Source organism: Anolis sagrei, chromosome Y (genome assembly GCF_037176765.1).
Source record: "Anolis sagrei isolate rAnoSag1 chromosome Y, rAnoSag1.mat, whole genome shotgun sequence".
In the NCBI taxonomy this organism is placed as follows: Eukaryota; Metazoa; Chordata; class Lepidosauria; order Squamata; family Dactyloidae; genus Anolis; species Anolis sagrei.
This window is the reverse complement of record NC_090035.1, coordinates 12,562,427-12,582,705: the sequence shown is the minus strand read 5'-3', so window position 1 is coordinate 12,582,705 and position 20,279 is coordinate 12,562,427. Positions and strand designations below refer to the sequence as shown.

At 45.8% G+C, this 20,279-nt stretch overlaps 1 protein-coding gene across 1 annotated transcript; it reads left to right on the top strand.

Moving 5' to 3' along the window:
• Positions 1-1,677: 1,677 nt before the first annotated feature.
• LOC137095717 (GRB2-related adapter protein-like) lies at positions 1,678-18,678 on the top strand. Its single transcript, XM_067462519.1, has 5 exons — positions 1,678-2,005; positions 3,909-4,006; positions 5,404-5,526; positions 16,212-16,380; positions 18,079-18,678. The coding sequence occupies exons 1-5, from the start codon at positions 1,928-1,930 to the stop codon at positions 18,262-18,264; spliced, it is 654 nt and encodes a 217-aa protein (XP_067318620.1). The 5' UTR covers positions 1,678-1,927; the 3' UTR covers positions 18,265-18,678.
• Positions 18,679-20,279: the final 1,601 nt, after the last annotated feature.

The following is a 20,279-nucleotide window of genomic DNA, read 5'->3' as shown; positions in this document are numbered from 1 at the left end:
AATCACCTCCCAACAAAGGATTCCGTAGCATTGAGCCCTAGCAGTGACTGTTTCCGACTTTCCTCCCCTTTTCCCTGGATGATGGGGGAAAGAGTGGCAGGGCAACACTAATTGCCAATGAGCGCCCGAGTTTCTTCAGACTCTGTCTCCATAGTGTGCCAAAGTGCTCCAATTCTATAGTGTAGATGCACCCTTAGAAGTTCCAGGAGTTGTAATTTCACAAGGTCTGACACCTTCTCACCAAACCACGAATCCCAGGATTCCATAATATTCAGCAGAGACAGTTCAAGTGGGGTCAAACTGAATTCATTCTACAGTTTAGATCAGTGGATCCCTACCTGTGGTCCGTAGACCATCGGTGGTCTGCAAGAACTAAAATATGGTCTGCAGCCTCACTGTTACTACTATGGATAATAACACAGCCCGACCAAAAATATTTTTTTTCTTGGTGTCTTGTTTTTAGGCCTATTCCTGGGGTTATTTTGGGTGCTGGTTTAGAAAATGGCATTGGATAGACCATATCAGCTCTAGATGATTAAATATGGTTTTCTGTGGGCCAGAAGATGGCGACAACTGGATGGCCTATGTTCTGTATCAGATACTAGAGCTGATGTGGTCTATCCAATACAATTTTCTGAATCAGCACCCCAAATAACCAAACTGAATCTAACAAAAAAACCAATTCGTAACCATTTTGGTACTAATGTTGGAGAGTGGTCCCTGCTCAAAGTGGTCCCTGGTTGAGTGGTCCCTGGTCAAGTGATTCCAGGTTTAGTGGTCCCTGGTCGAGTGGTCCCTAGTTGAGTGGTCCCTGGTCAAGTGATTCCAGGTCAAGTGGCCCCTGGTCAAGTAGTCCCTGCTCAAAGTGGTCCCTGGTTGAATGGTCCCTGGTCAAGTGATTCCAGGTCAAGTGGGCCCTGGTCGAGTGGTCCCTGCTCAAAGTGGTCCCTGCTCAAAGTGGTCCCTGGTTGAGTGGTCCCTGGTCAAGTGGTCCCTGGTCAAATGGTCCCTGGTTGAGTGGTCCCTGGTCAAGTGATTCCAGGTCAAATGGTCCCTGGTCAAGTGGTCCCTGCTCAAAGTGGTCCCTGGTCGAGTGGTCCCTGCTCAAAGTGGTCCATGGTCGAGTGGTCCCTGGTTAAGTGGTCCCTGGTTGAGTGGTCCCTGGGTGAATGGTCCCTGCTCAAAGTGGCCCCTGGTCAAGTGGTCCCTGGTCAAATAGTCCCTGCTCAAAGTGGTCCCTGGTCAAATGATCCCTGGTCGAGTGGTCCCTGGTCAAAGTGGTCCCTGGTCAAGTGGTTCTTAGTCAAGTGGTTCCTGGCCAAGTGGTCCCTGGTCAAGTCATCCCTGGTCAAATGGTCCCTGCTCAAAGTGGTCCCTGGTCAAGTGGTCCCTGGTTAAAAATAGGTTGGGAACCACTGGTTTAGATACACCCTAAGTCCAAACTTTAATGAAGCTATGCAAGACACTGGACTTAATTTAAAGATTGGGCAGAGTTTCTCCAGTCATGCACTTTGGTGCTACGTCTCACACTCTCCCCCATACCAGATATACGTGTTAAAACAGAAAACTGCAAGGAGTCCCTTCTTTCTGCACCAAGCGACCGAGGTCCATCTACGCAGATGACATTTCCCTTTTTCTGTCTTTCACACCTTCCTTTCCCCCACAAAGATGTTTCCTGCCTCATCTTCACACTTGGGTTATTTCCCCCGTGTGCTTCTTCTTTTCTGCAAACGAGGTAGCCAGAAAACAAAACCTTGTTGTCTTCAGGAAGCCGGGCGCATTGCTTTGCAGAAGGAAGGCTTCGAGCAGGTCTTCCCCAAAAGTCCAGCTTTGAAAAAGGGGCCCGTCTGCAAAAAAAGGCCAGCGAGGCTCAACAACGACGTAGAGGAAAGCTGCATGTCTTTCCAGGTCTCCATTGAACCTTAGGATGGAAGCTATTGCGCTCTACAACTTCCAGGCAGAAGAGAAGGATGAACTGGCTTTCAAGAAAGGAGACACGCTCAAGGTAAATGAGGAAGATGTGTGCCCATTATATGGCTCAGGCAAATAAGGCGTTGGGCGGAAGACATGGCATATCTTTGAATGGTTTTCTAGATGAACCCATTTGTTTACGCAGTTGAATTGATGCAGTTTGGCAGTACTTGAACCACCATGACTCAGTGAAAGTCTCTATTCGCCCCTATGAGACTTGCATGAAATTGGGCTGGCTAATCGGTGCAATTTCTTTGGGAAGACATCAGACTCGTGGAGCAAGAGAGCAGTCTGCAGGGCAAGCAGGGGCAAACCCAGGCCGGGAGGCCCCTTGGAGTTCTTTTCTCAGGCCCTCCTCTCTCACAACATCCTATACTTCCTTCCTACTCTCTTTCCTTCCCTCCTTCTTTCTCCTTCCCTTCTGCCCTTTTGTCCTTCCTTTCTTCCTCTTTCCATCCCTCGCTCCCTTCCTTCCTTGCCTCCTTCTTTCTCCCTCCCCCTTCCTTTCCTCTCTCCCTTCCTTCCTTCCTTCCCGTTTGTCTTTCCTCCCTCCATTCCTTTCCAACCTTCCATCCTTCCTTCTCTCTTCCCTTCCTCCTTTCCATCCTTCCTTGCCTTTTTCCTCCCTCTTTCTCCTTCCTTCCTTCCCTTTTGTCTTTCCTTATTTCCTTCCTTCCTTCCTTCCTTTCTTTTTCCTTCCATCCATCCATCCATCCATCCATCCATCCATCCTTCTCTTATTCCCTTTTGCCCTTCCTTCTTTTTCCTTCCTTCTTCCCTTCCTTCCTTACTTCCATCCTTCCTTCTCTTTTTCCTTCCTTCTTCCCTTCCCTTCCACTCTTTCATCCTTCCTTCTCTTTTTTCTTCCCTGTCTTCCCTCTTTCCACCCTCTTTCCCTCACTCCCGCTTTCACCTTCCATCCTTTCCTTCCTTGCTTGCTTCTTTCCATCCATCCATCCATCCATCCATCCATCCTTCTCTTAATCCCTTCCTTCCTTCCTTCCTTCTCTTTTTCCTTTCTCCTTCCCTTGCCCTCTTTCATCCTTACTTCCCTTTTGTCTTTCCTTCCCTCTTTCCTTCCCCCTTTCCTCACTCCTGCTTTCTCCCTTTCATCCTTCCTTCCCTCTTTCCTTCCTCCTTCCTTTTTATTTTTTTCCTTCCTTCCATCGATCCTTCTCTTCATCCCTTCCTTCCTCCCTCCCTCCCTCCCTCCCTCCCTCCCTTCCTTCTCTTTTGTCTTTCTTTCCTTCCCCTTTTCCTTCCTCCTTTCCTCACTCCTGCTTCAGCCTTCCATCCTTCCCTTTCTCCCTTTCGCCTTCCTTCCTTCTCTTTCCTTCCTTCCTTCCTTCCTTCCTTCCTTCCTTCCTCCTTCCTTCCTTCCATCACGGGGCAGCCAGTCCTCCTAGCAGGGAGTGCGAGCATCCGACCCCCAAGTTAAAATTTGCCCATGTCTGCTATAGGGACAAAGGGACCGGCTGATAGGAATTGTGGAAGTCCAAAACACCTGGAGGGCCAAAGTTTGCCCATGCCTTGTGTAGATGCACCCCTCAATGGATGAGAAGCAAAACTTGCTTCTTATCTAACTATTAAAGGCACAGGAGCCCTATGCAAATTTAAAGTTGGCAACCCTCATTCTGATACTTTTCTCTCCCTTTTTTGCATCTGGTTACTTTTACTATCTGCTGCCACCCACTTACACCTGTGAGTTGTTTGGTTCCATCAAGTCCCGAGAGACATAGCTCAGATCCTCTTTTTGTTTCACAACCCAAAGTGCAGTTTCTCACGCTGAGTGGGGAAAGATTAGAAGTGAAAACCTGCCTGATGGAAAATACCGGCCATTCTCACATTGCGGTTTTGCTCTCACTAATGAACTGCACCCCTATAAGGCCCTTAATGCACTGCTATTTTTTTCTTTTTGGGGGGTGGCCTCCCAACAGATCCTGAACATGGAAGATGACCTCAACTGGTACAAAGCTGAGCTCTTTGGCGTCGAAGGATTCGTCCCCAAAAATTACATCAAAATGCGGCCTCATCCGTGAGTAGTAGAGTGTATCGCCACTGATGCCCCTAAAGCAGCATTTCTCAACCAAGGGGTTGGGACCCATCTGGGGGGTTGCGAGGGGGATGTCAGAGGGGTCACCAAAGACCATCAGAAAGCACAGTATTTTCTGTTGGTCACGAGGTTTCTGTGTCAGTTTGGTGGGGTTCGGAATGCTCTTTGATTGTTGGTGAACTATGAATCCCAGCAACTACAACTCCCAAATGTCAAGGTCTATTTTCCCCAAACTTCACCAGTGTTCACATTTGGGCATATTGGGTATCTGTGCCAAGTTTGGTCCAGATCTATCATTGTTTGAGTCCACAGTGATCTTTGGATGTAGGTGAACTACAAATCCAAAACTCAAGGTCAATACCTTCCAAACCCTTCCAGTATTTTCTGTTGGTCATGAGAGTTCTGTGTGCGAAGTTTTGTTCAATTCCATCATTGGTAGAGTTCAGAATACTATTTGACTGTAGGTGAACTATAAATCCCAGCAACAACTCCCAAATGTCAAGGTCTATTTTCCCCAAACTCCACCAGTATTTACATTTGGGCACATTATTTGTGCTAAGTTTGGTCCAGGTCTATCATTGTTTAGGTCCGCAATGCTCTCTGGATGTAGGTGAGCTACAACTCCAAAACTCAAGGTCATTGCCCACCAAACCCTTCCAGTATTTTCTATTGGTCATAGGAATTCTGTGTGCCAAGTTTTGTTCAATTCCATCATTGATGGAGTTCAGAATGCTCTTTGATTGTAGGTGAACTACAATTCTCAGCAACAACTCCCAAATGTCAAGGTCTATTTTACCCAAACTCTCCCAGTGTTCACATTTGGGCACATTATTTGTTCCATTTTTGCTCCAGATCCATCATTGTTTGGGTCCACGGTGCTCTCTGGATGTAGGTGAACTACAACTCCAAAATTCAAGGTCACTGCCCACCAAACCCAGTATTTTCTGTTGGTCATGGGAGTTCTGTATGTCAAGTTTGGTTCAATCCCATCGTTGGTGGAGTTCAGAATGCTATTTGATTGCAGGTGAACTATAAATCCCAGCAACTACAACTCCCAAATGACAAAATCAATCCCCAGCACAACCCTACCAGTATTCAAATGTGGGTGTATTGGGTATTTGTGCCAAATTTGATCCAGTAAATCTTGCATATCAGATATTTATATTATGATTCATAACAGTAGCTAAATTACAGTTGTGAAGTAGCAACAAAAATAATGTAATGGTTGGGGGGTCATCACAACATGAGAAACTGTATTAAGGGGTTGCTACATTAGAAAGGTTGAAAATCACTGCCCAAAAGTTTGGCATCTTTGTGATCCCATCCTTTGGCATCGCTACAGCATTATTGATGCCACTTTCTGACTTTCTCTCATGCAGGTGGTACTCCGGCAAGATTTCGCGGCAAGGAGCCGAAAAAGCACTCCTCAAACGCCAGTTTCGGGGAGCCTTTCTCATTCGAGAGAGTGAGAGCAGCCCCGGAGACTTCTCCATCAGCGTAAAGTAAGTCCGGTTTGTCGTAGGTTTCACCGAATAGGAGAAAGAAAGTTGTTTACGGTCAGAAGGGATAGGCAGTGTGAAACTAGGAGTCTTGAGAGTTGTAGTTTGACAAGACCTTCTGCCTTCTCTGTCAAAGAGTGCAAGGATCCCATAAGCCTTGAGCCACAGCTGTGAAAGTGGGTCAAACTACGTTAAATGTTTTGGATTTTGGGATAGCTTTTTGGGATAGTTAAACCCTTGTGCCAGCAGGACCAAAGACTGACAGGTCGCAGGTTCGAATCTGGGAAGAGCGTGGATGAGCTCCTTCTGTCAGCTCCAGCTCTCCATGCGGGGACATGAGAGAAGCCTCCCACAAGGATGGTAAAATATTAAAACATCTGGGCGTCCCCTGGGCAACATATTTGCAGATGGCCAATTCTCTCACACCAGAAACAACTTGCAGTTTCTCAAGTCACTCCTGACATGAAAAAAATATATAAGATACTGTTTCCCTGAAAATAAGACAGTGTCTTATATTAATTTTTGAACCCAAAAATGTGCTAGGTCTTATTTTCAGGGGATGTCTTATTTTTCCACAAAGAAGAATTTTCATTTATCGTTGAACAAAAAAAAAAGAACATTTATTATATACCGTACAGTAGTTGTCATCACAAACCAGGGAAGGATGGAAGGAATGAAGGGAAGCATAAAGGAAAGAGGGAAGAAGGACAGACTTTGAATCCTATCAAGTATTTCTTGTTACTACCATTATTTCCATGTACAACACACTGTCTGGAGACCATTACAATCTCCCACAGCAGTTCCTGGACCACTTGTACAGCAGGGACAGTATTGCAGCTCCCAGGAAGAGCTAGGTCTTACTTTTGGGGGAGGCCTTATATTTAGCAATTCAGCAAAACTTCTGCTATAGTGTTTCTCAACCTTGGGGTCGGGTCCCCTGAGGGGGTCTATGAGAGGAGATATGATAGCCATGTATAAATATGTGAGAGGAAGCCACAGGGAGGAGGGAGCAAGCTTGTTTTCTGCTTCCTTGGAGACTAGGACGCGGAACAATGGCTTCAAACTACAAGAGAGGAGATTCCATCTGAACATGAGGAAGAACTTCCTGAGTGTGAGAGCCGTTCAGCAGTGGAACTCTCTGCCCCGGAGTGTGGTGGAGGCTCAAACTTGGCACACAGAACTCCCATGACCAAGAAAAAATACTGGAAGCGTTTGGTGGGCATTGAGTTTTGGAGTTGTAGTTCGCCTACATCCAGAGAGCACTGTGGACTCAAACAATGATGGATCTGGATCAAACTTGGCACAAATATTCAATATGCCCATATGTGAACACTAGTGAAGTTCAGGGGAAATAGACCATGACATTTGGGAGTTGTAGTTGCTGTTATATATATATTTTCTGTTCATCATGGCAGTTCTGTGTGCCAAGTTTGGTTCAATTCCATCATTGGTGGAGTTCAGAATGCTCTTTGATTGTAGGTTAACTGTAAATCCCAGCAACTACAACTCCCAAATGTCAAAGTCTATTTCCCTCCAAACTCCACCAGTGGGAATATTGAGTATCCATGTCCAAGTTTGGTCGAGATCTATCATTGTTTGAGTCCACAATGGTCTCTGGATGTAGGTAAACTACAACTCCATAAACACAAAGTCAATGCCCACCAAAACCTTCCACTATTTTCTGTTGGTCATGGGAGTTCTGTGTGTCAAGTCTGGTTCAGTTCCATCGTTGGTGAAGTTCACAACGCGCTTTGATTATAGGTTAATTATAAATCCCAGCAACTACAACTCCCAAATAACAAAATCAATCCCCCACCCAACCCCACTAGTATTCAAATTTGGGAGGTATTTGTGCCAAATGTGGTCCAGTGAATGAAAACACATCCTGCATATCAGATATTTACATTATGATTCATAACAATTGCAAAATTACAGTTATGAAGTAGCAACCAATATTGTTTTATGGTTGGGAGTCACCACAACATGAGGAACATGAGGAAGGGGATGCAGCATTAGGAAGGTTGAGAAACACTGCTCTATTGGGTCTTATTTTCAGGGGATGTCTTATTTTCGGGGAAACAGGGTATCTTGGAAGTGGGGCCCAAGTCTTAATGTGGAATTAGCCTGAACGTAATTTCAAACCATATATTCATAATGGTTTTGTGCAATGTCCGAGTACATCGGAAAGCAAAGGCATCACTGTCTCACCCAGCCAAGTGGACGATTGAAAAATTTGCAATTCCAGGTAAGGGATGTTCAGCCTGTCCTATTAGCTGTAGGTGTTCTTATGGACACAAGAGGGCAGGTGCCTCCCATTTGACAAAGTGAATGGAAAATGACCTCACCTCTGAGGATGCTTGCCATAGATGCAGGCGAAACGTCAGGAGAAATGCCTCTAGAACATGGCCATATAGCCCGAAAAAACCCACAAGAACTGAGAAAATGATATAGTTAGAATATTTGCAGTAACTATGCCATTCGGGTGCATCTGCACTGTTGAATTAATGCAGCTTGACGTCACTTTCATGGCCACAGCTCAATGCTATGCAAACTTGGGAATTGTAGTTTTGGTGAGGCACAGCAGTTTTGGCAGAGAAGGCCCAAGATGTTGTATGTACAATTAAAACTCCGGGGTTCCATAGCACTGAGCCATTGGTATTAAACTGCATTACTTTGACAATGTAGATCAGGCATGGGCAAACTTTCTGACTTGGGGGCCGCATACTAGCACTCCCTGCTAGGAGGACTGGCTGCCCAGTGAAAGGAGGAAGGAAAGAGAGAAGGAAGGACGAAGGGGAGGAAGGAAGGAAGGACAAAGACAGAGGGAAGGGAGGGAAGGAGGAAGAAAAGAGAGAAGGAAAGGAAAAAAAAGATAAGAGAAGATGAAAGGGTTGAAGGGAAGGATGGAAGGAAAGGAAGCAGAAAGGAAAGAGGGAAGGAAGGAAAGACAAAAGGGAAGAAAGGAAGGAGAAAGAGGGAGAGAGGGAAGGAAGAGGGAAGGAAGGACAAAAGGGTGAAAGGGAAGGATGGAAGGAAGGAAGGGAAGCATAAAGGAAAGAGGAAAGGAAGGAAAGACAAAAGGGAAGAAAGGAAGGAGGAAAAGGGAGAGAGGGAAGGAAGCAGGAAGAAAGGACGAAAGGGTGAAAGGGAAGGATGGAAGGAAGGAAAGGAAGCTTAAAGGAAAGAGGGAAGGAAGGGACGACAAAAGGGAAGAAAGGAAGGAGAAAAGGGGAGAGGGGGAAGGAAGCGGGAAGGGTGAAAGGGAAGGATGGAAGGAAGAGAAGCATAAAGAAAAGAGAAAAGGAAGGAAAGACAAAAGGGAAGAAAGGAAGGAGAAAGAGGGAAAGAGGGAAGGAAGAGGGAAGGAAGGATGAAATGGTGAAAGGGAAGGATGGAGGGAGAAAGAGGGAGGGAAGGAGGAAGGAAAGGGAGAAGGAGGCAAAGACAAAAAGGAGAGAGGAAGGGAAGGCCAAAAGGGTGGAAGGGAAGGATGGTTGGATGGACGGATGGTTGGATGGATGAAAGAAAGAGAGGGAGGGAAGGAAGGAGAGAAAAAAGAGAAAGAAGTAACAACTAAAAGGAGGAAGGGAAGGATGGAAGGAGAAAGAAGTAGGGAAGGAGGAAGAAAAGAGAGAAGGAAAGACAAAAGGGAAGGAAGGAAAGATGAAAGGGTGGATGAGAAGGAAGGAAGGAAGGAAGGAAGGAAGGAAGGAAGGAAGGAAGGAAGGAAGGAAGGGGAAGATAAAGGAAAAAGAGAAGGAAGGAAAGACAAAACGGGAGGAAGGAAAGATGAAAGGGTGGGTGAGAAGGAAGGAAGGAAGGAAGGAAGGAAGGAAGGAAGGAAGGACAAAAGTGAAGAAAGGAAAGATGAAAGGGTGGATGAGAAGGAAGGAAGGAAGGAAGGAAGGAAGGAAGGAAGGAAGGAAGGAAGGGGAGGATAAAGGAAAAAGGGAAGGAATGAAAGACAAAAGGGAAGGAAGGAGAAAGAGGGAGAAAGGGAGGGAAGAGGGAAGGAAGGACGAAAGGGTGAAAGAGAAGAATGGAAGGTGAAAGAGGGAGGGAAGGAGGAAGGAAAGAGAGAACGAAGGATGAAAGGGTGGAAGAGAATGGAGGCGGGGAGGAAAAGGGAGGTAAGGAAAAAAGAAGGGAGGGAGGGAGGGAGGGAAGGAAGGAAGGAAGGAAGGAAGGAGAAAGAGGGAGGGAAGGAGAATGAAGGAGAGAAGGAAAGAAGGGTAAGATGGTGAAAGAAAGGAGAGCCTGAAAAAAGAGCCTAAGGGGCCACATCTAGCCGCCGGGATGGGGTTTGCCCATACCTGGTGTAGATGCACCTCAAGTCACACCCTGAGGCCTATCCAACATCCAACATTAATAGCATCTCCACAGCCCTGGCATTGACGAATACCCCTTTCATGTGCTCCCCAAAATGGCACTCATTTGCCAAAAATGATGCCCCAGAGGAAGGGAGGGATGGGCCAAATCCAGATTCAAGTTGGAACCCATCTCCCCAAAGAAGGTGGCAACACCCATGCCAACTGCCTGGCACGCTACACCTCCCAAGGACAACCAATTTAAAAGGGCAGACCCCAAGCTGCGAGGCTGTGCGCTCATCCCGATTCCGTGCCAAGCCCTGAAAATGCAAACTCTCAAAATAGTTTCAGAGCTGAAAAAGAGCGCCAGCCATTTGCTTCTGTCCCATTCGGTTAGGCAAAAGGACAATCCTGCTTCTTGGCTTACGAGGTCTCTTCCAACTCTATGATTCTATGAATCCACAGATATATAAATCTCATTTGTTTAGTTTCCAACAGACCTCCCTGAGGATGCCTGGCAGAGATGTGAGTGGAACGTCAGGAGGGAATGCTTCTGGAACATGGCCACACATCCAAGTAAACTCACAATATTACCCAGGGGAATTCCAGACAGAAAACAGTCAGGGCCAGCTAACACCTCCAAACAAAGAATTCCCCCAAGCAGGAAGCAGCCAGGCTTTGGAGCTGCAAGGCCATTCAATGCTAATCAAGGTGGCCAATTGCAAAATTTATTGCCTCAAACAGCCTTCTTTCTTCCACCCTGGACATTCCACAGATATATAAACCCCACCTCGCTAGTTTCCAACAGACCTCACGACCTCTGAGGATGCCTGCCATAGATGTGAGTGAAACGTCAGGAGAAAATGCTTCTGGAAAATGGTCATACAGCCCGGAAAACTCACAGCAACGCAGTGATTCCATCCAGGAAAGCCTTCAACAACATGTCAGGCATGGGCAGGTGATTTGGACTTCAACTCCCACAATTCCTAACAGCCTCAGGCTCCTTCTTTTTCCCCACTCAGCTGCTTAAGCAGAAAAGGAAAGGGAAAAGGAAAGGGCCTAATTGTGGGAGCTGGAGTCCAAAACACCCACAGGGCTGAGGTTTGCCATGCCTGCTAGAGACTCTGTAAAAGGTACACATCCAAGGACTCCATAGCGTTGAGACCTATGAGACCTTTATGAAATTAAGCAGCCTAATTGGTGCAATTTCTTTGGGAAGACATCAGGCTTGTGGAACAGGAGAGCAGTTGATGGGCGCATCAACACCAGGCATGGGCAAACTTTGGCCCTCCAGGTGTTTTGGACTTCAACTCCCACAATTCCTATCAGCCTCAGCCCCTTTCCTTTTCCCGCTTTTCCAAAAAGTGAGGTTTTCTTTAGGAATTTTGCAAATTGTGGGGTTTTGTTTTGGAATTTTTGCAAAACATGGGGTTTTGTTTTGAAATTTTTGCAAAATGTGGGGATTAATTTTCAAATCTTTGCAAAGGCAGGGTTTTCTTTTGGAATTTTGTAAAAAGTGAGGGTTTCTTTTGGAATTTTTCCAAAACGTGGGGTTTTATTTTGGAATGTTTGCAAAATGTGGGGTTTAGTTTTCAATTTTTTGCAAATGCAAGGTTTTCTTTTGGAATTTTGCAAAAAGTGGGGTTTTGTTTTGGAATTTTGGCAAAATGTGGGGTTTAGTTTTCAAATTTTTGCAAATGCAGGGTTTTCTTTTGGAATTTTGTGAAAAGTGAGGGTTTCTTTTGGAATTTTTGGCAAATGTGGGGTTTTGTTTCGGAATTTTTGCAAAACATGGGGTTTTGTTTTGGAATGTTTGCAAAATGTGGTGCTTAGTTTTCAAATTTTTGCAAATGCAGGATTTTCTTTTGGAATTTTGTAAAAAAGAGAGGATTTCTTTTGGAATTTTTGCCAAACGTGGGGTTTTGCTTTGGAATTTTTGCAAATGCAGGGTTTTGTTTTGGACTTTTTGGGTTAGGGTTAGACTGAGAGGGAAAAGGAAGGGGTCTGAGGCTGTTAGGAATTGTGGGAGTTGAAGTCCAAAACACCTGGATGGCCAAAATTTGCTCGTGCCTGGTCCATAGCATTCTGTGCCCAAAAGTGCAAACTACAACTCCTAGCTTTGAGCAATTAAAGTAGTAACAAACTGTATTAATTCAACAGTGTCGTGGCATGGCTCAATGCTATGGGATCCCGGGATTTATAGTTTGGTGAGCCACCAGATCTCCCTGATATAAGTGGGTTGCAGCAGGCAATAAAAGTAATCAGATGCAAAAGAGTTAAGGTTGCCAAATTTAAACCTGGCTAGGGCTCCCGTGCCTTTAATGGTTGCATACAAAAGGGAATTTCAGCAAGTGTTATTGGCCAAGCAACCATGGGTGCACCTATATTTTGAAACTACAATTACCCTGATTTTGTAGCACTGAGTTGTGACAGTTCAAGTAGTGTTGATCTGTGTTCATTCTGCAGTGTGGACACAACCCTGGCTTTCTTGAAACATGTTTACAATTTATGCCACAAGTCATCAGCATACATTTTGGCCGGATACTTTCCTTTACCTCATTGCCGTTCTCCTCCCATCCGGCTCCAAACTCCAAGTGGGAAAGGGATATTTAAAAAACCAGGCGTCATTCATCTTGGAAACAAGGCAGTTCATAAATCTGTTACATTGGGACATATATTTTTTTTACAAGCTACAGATCATTGGACGTCATTTTTTGCCCCGGGGCAGAAAGCTGAGAGCATCCATGAGACCTGCCTACACCAGCAAATATTTTATTTCCTTGGAGCATGCATCTACACTGTAAAGTTAATGCACTTTGACCCCACTTGAACTGCCAAAGCTCAATGCTATGGAGTCTTAGGTGTTGTTGTTTGGTGAGGTATCAGCCCTCTTTGGCAGAAAAGGTTAAAAACCATGTAGAACTCCTATTGCATGGAGCCATGGCAACTAAAGTGATATCAAACTGCATTACTTGTACAGTGCAGATCAAGGATAGGCAAACTTTCTAACTTGGAGGCCGCATGGTAGCACTCCCTGCTAGAAGGACTAGCTGCCCGGTGATGGAAGGAACAAAGGGAAGGAGGAAGGAAAGAGAGAAGGAAGGATGAAAGGGAGGAAAGGAAGGATGGAAGGAGAAAGAGGAAGAGAAGGAAGGATGGGCAAGGGAGGGATGGATGGAAGGAAGGAAGAGAAGGGGGAAGGAAAAAAGCGAAGAAAGAAAGGAGGGAGGAAGGGAAGGATGGAAGGGGAAAGAGGGAAGGAAGACTAAAGGAAAGGAAGGACAGAAGGGAAGGAGGAGAGGGAGGGAAGGAGGAAGGAAAGAGAGATGGATGGAAGGATGAAAGGGTGGAAGGGAAGGATGGAAGGAAAAAGAGAGAGAGGGAAGAAGGAAAGACGGGAGGAAAGTCAAAAGGGAAGGAAGGAAGGGAAGGAAGGGAAGATGAGGGAGAGAGGGAAGAAGGAAAGGATGAAAGGATGGAAGTGAAAGAGAAGAAGAAAGAGAAAGAGGGAGGAAAGGAGAAAGGAAAGAGAGAAGGATGGTAGGATGAAAGGGTGGAAGGGAAAGATGAAAGGAAAAAGAGGATGGGAGGGAAGAAAAGAGGAAAGATAAAAGGGAAGTAAGGAAGAAGGAGGGGGGAAGGAAGGAGGGAGGGAGGGAGGGAAGGGAAGGGAAGGGAAGGGAAGGGAAGGGAAGGGAAGGGAAGGGAAGGGAAAATAAGAGAGGGGGAAGAAGGAAAGAGGGAAGGAAAGACAAAAAGGAAGGAAGGAAGGAAGGAAGGAAGGAAGGAAGGAAGGAAGGAAGGAAAGGATAAAGGAAAGAGAGAAGGAAGGAGAAAGAGGGAGAGAGGGAAGAAAGGAAGGACGAAAGGGTGGAAGTGAAAGATAAAGAGGGAGGGAAAGAGGAAGGAAAAAGAGAAGGATGGCAGGATGAAAGGGTGGAAGGGAAAAATGGGAGGAAAAAAAGGGAGGGAGGGAAAGAAAGAGGGAGGGAAAGACAAATGGGTAGTAAGGAGGGAGGGAAGGAAGGAAGGGAAAAAGAGAGGAGGGGAAGAAGGAAAGAGGGAAGGAAAGAAGGAAGGAAGGGAAGAAAGGAAGGGGAGGATAAAGGAAACAGAGAAGGAGGGAAGGAGAAAGAGGGAGAGAGGGAAGAAAGGAAGAACGGAAGGGTGGAAGGAAAAGAGAAAGAGGGAGGGAAAGAGGAAGGAATGAGAGAAGGAAGGAAGTATAGGATGGTGAGAGAGAGGAGAGCCTGAGAAAAGAGCCTAAGCGGTCACATCCAGCCACCTGGCCTGTGTTTACTCATTCCTGAAGTAGATGCATCGCTAGAGAACTCAATTCTGATGTCTTCCTAAAGAAACTTCAAAGATTAGTCTGCTTAATTTTATGTATGCCCTATATATCTGCATTCATAGGATCATTCTAAGCTGAAGATAACTGACTTACAAATTAAAATAACAGATGTGATTGAAAGTTCCCTATTTAACTTTTCTGGACATTCCCTGGCCGCCTTCCCACTGTTTTCTCTGCTGCTGTTCAGATATATTTCTTGGTAAATACTGGATGTGTATTCTGGCTCTTGAACCATACGGGGATCATTAAGAAAATGTTCCTTGCGTCATCTGACCTGTTTTCAAGTCACCGCTTGAAGCCGAGCAGTCAATCTCCATTTCAAAAAGTACCATTTTCCTGCCAGCCTTGTAAACGACCTGCTTCAGCTGACATCTGATGGCAAACGAGGGCAAAGGAGGCAAATTACATTTTAATGTGAACATTACGGTCATATTTGGCTGGACACCAAACACCATCCCATGCCTCCGGGATGGGACAGGCAAGACTGCTACGTCTGCAATTATTTTTTAAGAGTTTATCTTAAATTTGGGTGTGGAAGAGAGTGGCTTCCACATCAGCACGGCAACTGATCCGCTCCGGGTTTTAGTACAAACTTTCCAAATCTCTCTTTTCGAAACCTTGGCAGATGTTATTCTTGGATACACTAAGGGAAATATGGCTCCATGTTATGGAATCCTGGGAGTTGTAGTTTGGCTGAAGACCTTGAAAAACTACAACTTCCAGGATTTCATATCTTGGGAGTTGTAATTTGTCAAGGCACTAGAGATGGCTCAAGACCTTGAAAAACTACAACTTCCAGGATTCCATATCCTGGGAATCCTGGAAGTTGTAGTTTGGCTAGGCACCAGAGAAGACTTAAGACTTTGGGAAACTACAACTTGCAGGATTCCATATCCTGGGTATCCTGGGAGTTGTAGTTTCACAAGACACCAGAGAAGGCTCAAGTATTAGGAAAACTGCAACTTCCAGGATTCCATATCTTGGGGATACTGGGAATTGCATTTTGGCAAGGCACCAGAGAAGGCTCAAGATTGTGGAAAACTAGGAAGTTGTATCCTGGATATCCTGGAAGTTGTAGTTTGGCAAGACACCACAGAAGGCTCGAGACTTTGAAAAACTACAACTTGCAGGATTCCATATCCTGGGGATACTGGGAATTGCATTTTGGCAAGGCACCAGAGAAGGCTTAAGACCTTGTAAAACTACAACTTCCAAGAGTCAATATCCTGGAAATCCTGGAAGTTGTAGTTTGGTAAGGCACCACAGAACCCTCAAGACCTTGTAAAACTACAACTTCCAGGATTTCATATCTGTGGTGTCAAGCTGCATTTCTTTGAAAGTGTAGAGGTTCACCTTAGTCTCTACCTTTATGTAGTTTTAAAATGTGTGTGTGTGCATGCATGTGTGTGTGTGTGTATAATGTGTGTGTGTGTGTGTTTGTGTATCTCACATTAGTATATCTTACTATTTCGCTAGGTCTATTCTAGTTGAACTGAGGGTGCATCCCCAGAGTAGAATGGATTTAGTCTGACCCCACTTTAACCACCATGGCCCAATGCAATATAATCCTGGGATTTGTAGTTTGGCGAGGCATCAGCATTCTTTTGGTAGAGGAGTCTCAAGACCTTGCAAAATTGCCGTGATTCCATAGCACTGAAGCATGGCAGCTCAAGAAATACCAAATGGCACTCATTCAGTAGTGTAAATCAGGCATGGGCAAACTTGGGCCCTCCAGGTGTTTTGGACTCCAACTCCCACAATTCCTAACAGCCGGTAGGTTGTTTGCCCATGCCTGGCATAAATGCACCTACTGACTGCTCTCCTGCTCCAAGTCTGATGCCTTTCCAAAGAAAGCACACAGATTAGCCTGTCTAATATCACAGAGGTCTCAAACTACAACTCCCATAGCAGTTCAACTCATGACCAATTGCATCCATTTGACAGTGTGGATGCACCTTTGGAGAGCAACGATGACTTTTCCTGGCTAAACTGAACTATTTCTAACTTTGCTCCACTTCCTTTCCTTCCAGCTGCAGCGATGAAGTCCTCCACTTCAAGGTCCTCCGGGAGAAGAGAGGGAAGTACCACCTCTGGGACGAGAAGTTCAACTCCATCAATGAACTGGTGGATTTCTACCGGAGTCACAGTATCGGCAAGAAGCGAGAGGTCTTCCTCCGAGACCACGGTGAAATGCAAGAGGTCAGGTGCCCCTCTCCATTGCAGACGCCTGGCTCGAGAGCAGTACGTGTGAAAAAGATCTCGGGGTCCTCATGGACAGCAAGTTAAACATGAGCAGCAATGTGATACGGCGGCAAAAAAAAGCCAATAGGATTTTGGCCTGCATCAATAGGAGCATAGTGTCTAGATCCAGGGAAGTCATGCTACCCATGCTCTATTCTGCCTTGGTTAGACCACACCTGGAATATTGTGTCCAATTCTGGGCACCACAATTGAAAAGATGTTGACAAGCTGGAATGTGTCCAGAGGAGGGCAACTAAAATGATCAAAGGTCTGGAGAACATGCCTTATGAGGAGCTGCTTAAAGAGCTGGGCATGTTTAGCCTTCAGAAGAAAAGGCGGAGAGGAGACATGACAGCCATGTATAAATATGTGAGGGGACATCACAGGGAGGAGGGAGGAAGCTTGTTTTCTGCTTCCCTGGAGACTAGGATGCAATGGAACAATGGCTTCAAACTACAAGAAAGGAGATGCCATCTGAACATCAGGAGGAACTTCCTGATTGTGAGAGCTGTTCAGCAGTGGAACTCTCTGCCCTGGAGTGCGGTAGAGGCTCCTTCTTTGAAGGCTTTTAAACAGAGGCTGGATGGCCATCCGTCGGGGGTGCTTTGAATGTGATTTTCCTGCTTCTTGGCAGGGGGTTCAACAGGATAGCCCATGAGGTCTCTTCCAGCTCTATGATTCTGTAATTCTGGGCACCACAATTGAAGGGAGATGTTGACAAGCTGGAATGTGTCCAGAGGAGGGCAACTAAAACGATCAAGGGTCTGGAGAACAAGCCCTATGAGGAGCTGCTTAAAGAGCTGGGCATGTTTAGCCTGCAGAAGAGAAGACTGAGTGGAGACTGTCAGAGCTGTTCAGCAGTAAAACGCTCTGCCCTGGAGTGAGGTGGAGGCTGCTTCTTTGGAGGCTTTAAAACAGAGGCTGGATGGCCATCTGTCAGGGGTGCTTTGCAATTTTCCTGCTTCTTGGCGGGGGGGGGGGGTTGGACTGGATGACCCATGAGGTCTCTTAGAATCATAGATTCATAGAGTTGGACAGGATAGCCCATGTCCTCATGGGCCATCCAGTCCAACCCCCTGCCAAGAAGCAGGAATATTGCATTCGAAGCACCCCTGACAGATGGCCATCCAGCCTCTGTTTAAAAGCTTCCAACTCTATGATTCTATGGCATGATAGCCTTCTATAAATATGTGAGAGGAAGTCATAGGGAGGAGGGAGCGAACCTGTTTTCTGCTGCCCTGGAAACTAGGACGCGGAACAATGGCTTCAAACTACAGAAAAGGCGATTGCACCTGAACATTGTGAAGAACTTTCTGACTTTGAGAGCTGTTCAGCAGTGGAACTCCCTGCTCTGTAGTGTGGTGGAGGCTCCTTCTATGGATGGCCATCTGTTGGGGGTGCTTTGAACACAATTGTTCTGCTTCTTGGCAGAATGGGGTTGGACTGGATGGCCCACAAGGTCTCTTCCAATTCTATGATTCTAGTTTGGCACTACGTGAACGGCCATGGCCCAGTGCTATTGAATCCAAACTACAACTCCCAGGAGTCTATAGAACTGAGCCATGGCAGGGAAAGTAAGATACTCTCTAATATTGATTCTGAGTTGAACTACATTTCCTCTTACTCAGTGTCTCTCTTCTCTTCTTCCTTCCGCAGCCCAAGAAGGCAAAGTTCGTCCAAGCCCAGTTCAATTTCTCGGCCGAAAACCCTTCCCAGCTGAGTTTCCGCAGAGGAGACGTTCTTGAGATCCTGGATGCTTCTGACCCCAATTGGTGGAAAGGGAAGATCGGGGTCAAAACGGGCCTCTTGCCCCGGAACTATGTCTTCCCCTTGCGCCTGTGATCCACTTTTGACCAAAAACCCAATTGGGAGGCTGGTTTGTGCAGGTGTCCGAAACATCTCCAGAACTTCTTTGGTAGACCTCAATGGCTCTCCTTCTTGGATCTCCTTCCAGAAAAAGATGGACATCGGTGGAAAAATGTTTTTCATACCAAACTTTGGTTTTCAAGCTCTCTGAACTCACAACCGCAAGATGCAAAACTATGGGTGCTTCTAAATCAATCACTTCCAACACTTGGCTAGGGAGCATCTACACTGTCAAATGAATAGGAGTTGTAGTTCTGCAGTGTCTTGACCCTTCCCTGCCAAAGACTGTCCAGACTTTGGTTGAACTGGCATGGCTCAATGCCATGCTTTCCTGGGAATAGTTGTTTGGCAAGGTCTTGAGCCTTCTCTGCCATGGCTTGATGTGATGGAATCCTGGGAGTTGTAGTTTTGCAAGATCTTGAGCCTTCTCTGCCATAGCTCAGTGCTGTGCAATCCTGGGAGTAGTAGTTTTGCAAGTTATTGAACTTATTTTGCCATGTCTGAATGCCATGCAATCCTGGGAGTTGTAGTTTTGCAAGGTCTTGAGCCTTCTCTGCCATGGCTCAATCCTGGGAGTAGTAGTTTTGCAAGGTCTTGAACCTTATTTGCCATGGCCAAATGTCGTGCAATGCTGGGAATTGTAGTTTTGCAAAATCTTGAGCCTTCTCTGCCATGGCTCAATCCTGGGAATAGTAGTTTTGCAAGGTCTTGAACCTAATTTGCCTTGGTTGAATGCCGTGCAATGCTGGGAGTTGTAGTTTTGCAAGATCTTGAGCCTTCTCTGCCATGGCTCAGTGCTGTGCAATCCTGGGAGTAGTAGTTCTGCAAGATATTGAACTTCTTTTGCCATGTCTGAATGCCATGCAATCCTGGGAGTTGTAGTTTTGCAAGCTCTTGAACCTTCTCTGCCATGGCTCAGTGCCATGCAATACTTAGAGTTGTAGTTTTGCAAGGTCTTGAGCCTTCTCTGTCATGGCTCAGTGCCATGTAATCCTGGGAGTTGTAGTTTTGTAAGATGTTGAACTTCTTTTGCCATGTCTGAATGCCATGCAATCCTGGGAGTTATAGTTTTGCAAGCTCTTGAATCTTCTCTTCCATGGCTCAATGTGATGAAATCCTGGGAGTTGTAGTTTTGCAAGGTCTTGAACCTTCTTTGCCATGGCAGAAAGCCATGCAATCCTGGGAGTTGTAATTTTGCAAGGTTTTGGGCCTTCTTTGCCATAGCTCTGTGCAACAGAAACCTGGAGGCAGCAGTTCAGTGAGGAACCATAACACCTTGGCAGAGAAACTGGACCATCTGGGATTCCATAGCATTGAGTTATTGTAACAAAAGTGGTGTCAAAAAGCACTAATTCGACAGTGTAGATGCATTCTAGCAGAGGCTTCAGCAGTTTGCTTTTGCAAGGACAAAAATCCACTAAAGTTCCAAAACTGGTTTTCCACTTTGCAGCAATGGAAGGAAGCTGAGGATAAAGGAGGAGAAGGAGGGGAGAGAAACCAGGACATTTTAAAAGCAGCCAAAATAGTTGGATGGCAGAGGAGTAATCTGGACAATCCTTGCCAAACAGAGACTAGACTCTGCATTTTTTTTTTCTCTTGCTGAATAATATTGGGGGTTTTTGGGGGGGGGGGTTACTGTTGTTCAAGCGTCTTGTTTTTCCTCCAAATGTCAGGTTCTTTATCTCAGGTCATTGCAAGAAGGCCAATGTAAACATCTACTCCTGGACAGAAGCTCCAGCAATTGCCTCTTTGACCTTTGCCAGACTTTTTGGAAACCAGAATGGTTTGGAAAGCATTGGCACAGGGTGCATCTGCACTGTAGGATTAATGCAGTTTGATGCTACTTGAACAGCCATGGCTCAGTACTGTAGACTCCTGGGAGTTGTAGTTTGATACTCTTTGGCAGGGCTTATACAACTACAACTCCAAAGATTCCATAGCATTGAGCTACGGCAGATAATGTGGTGTCAAACTCTAGTAATTTGCTGTGT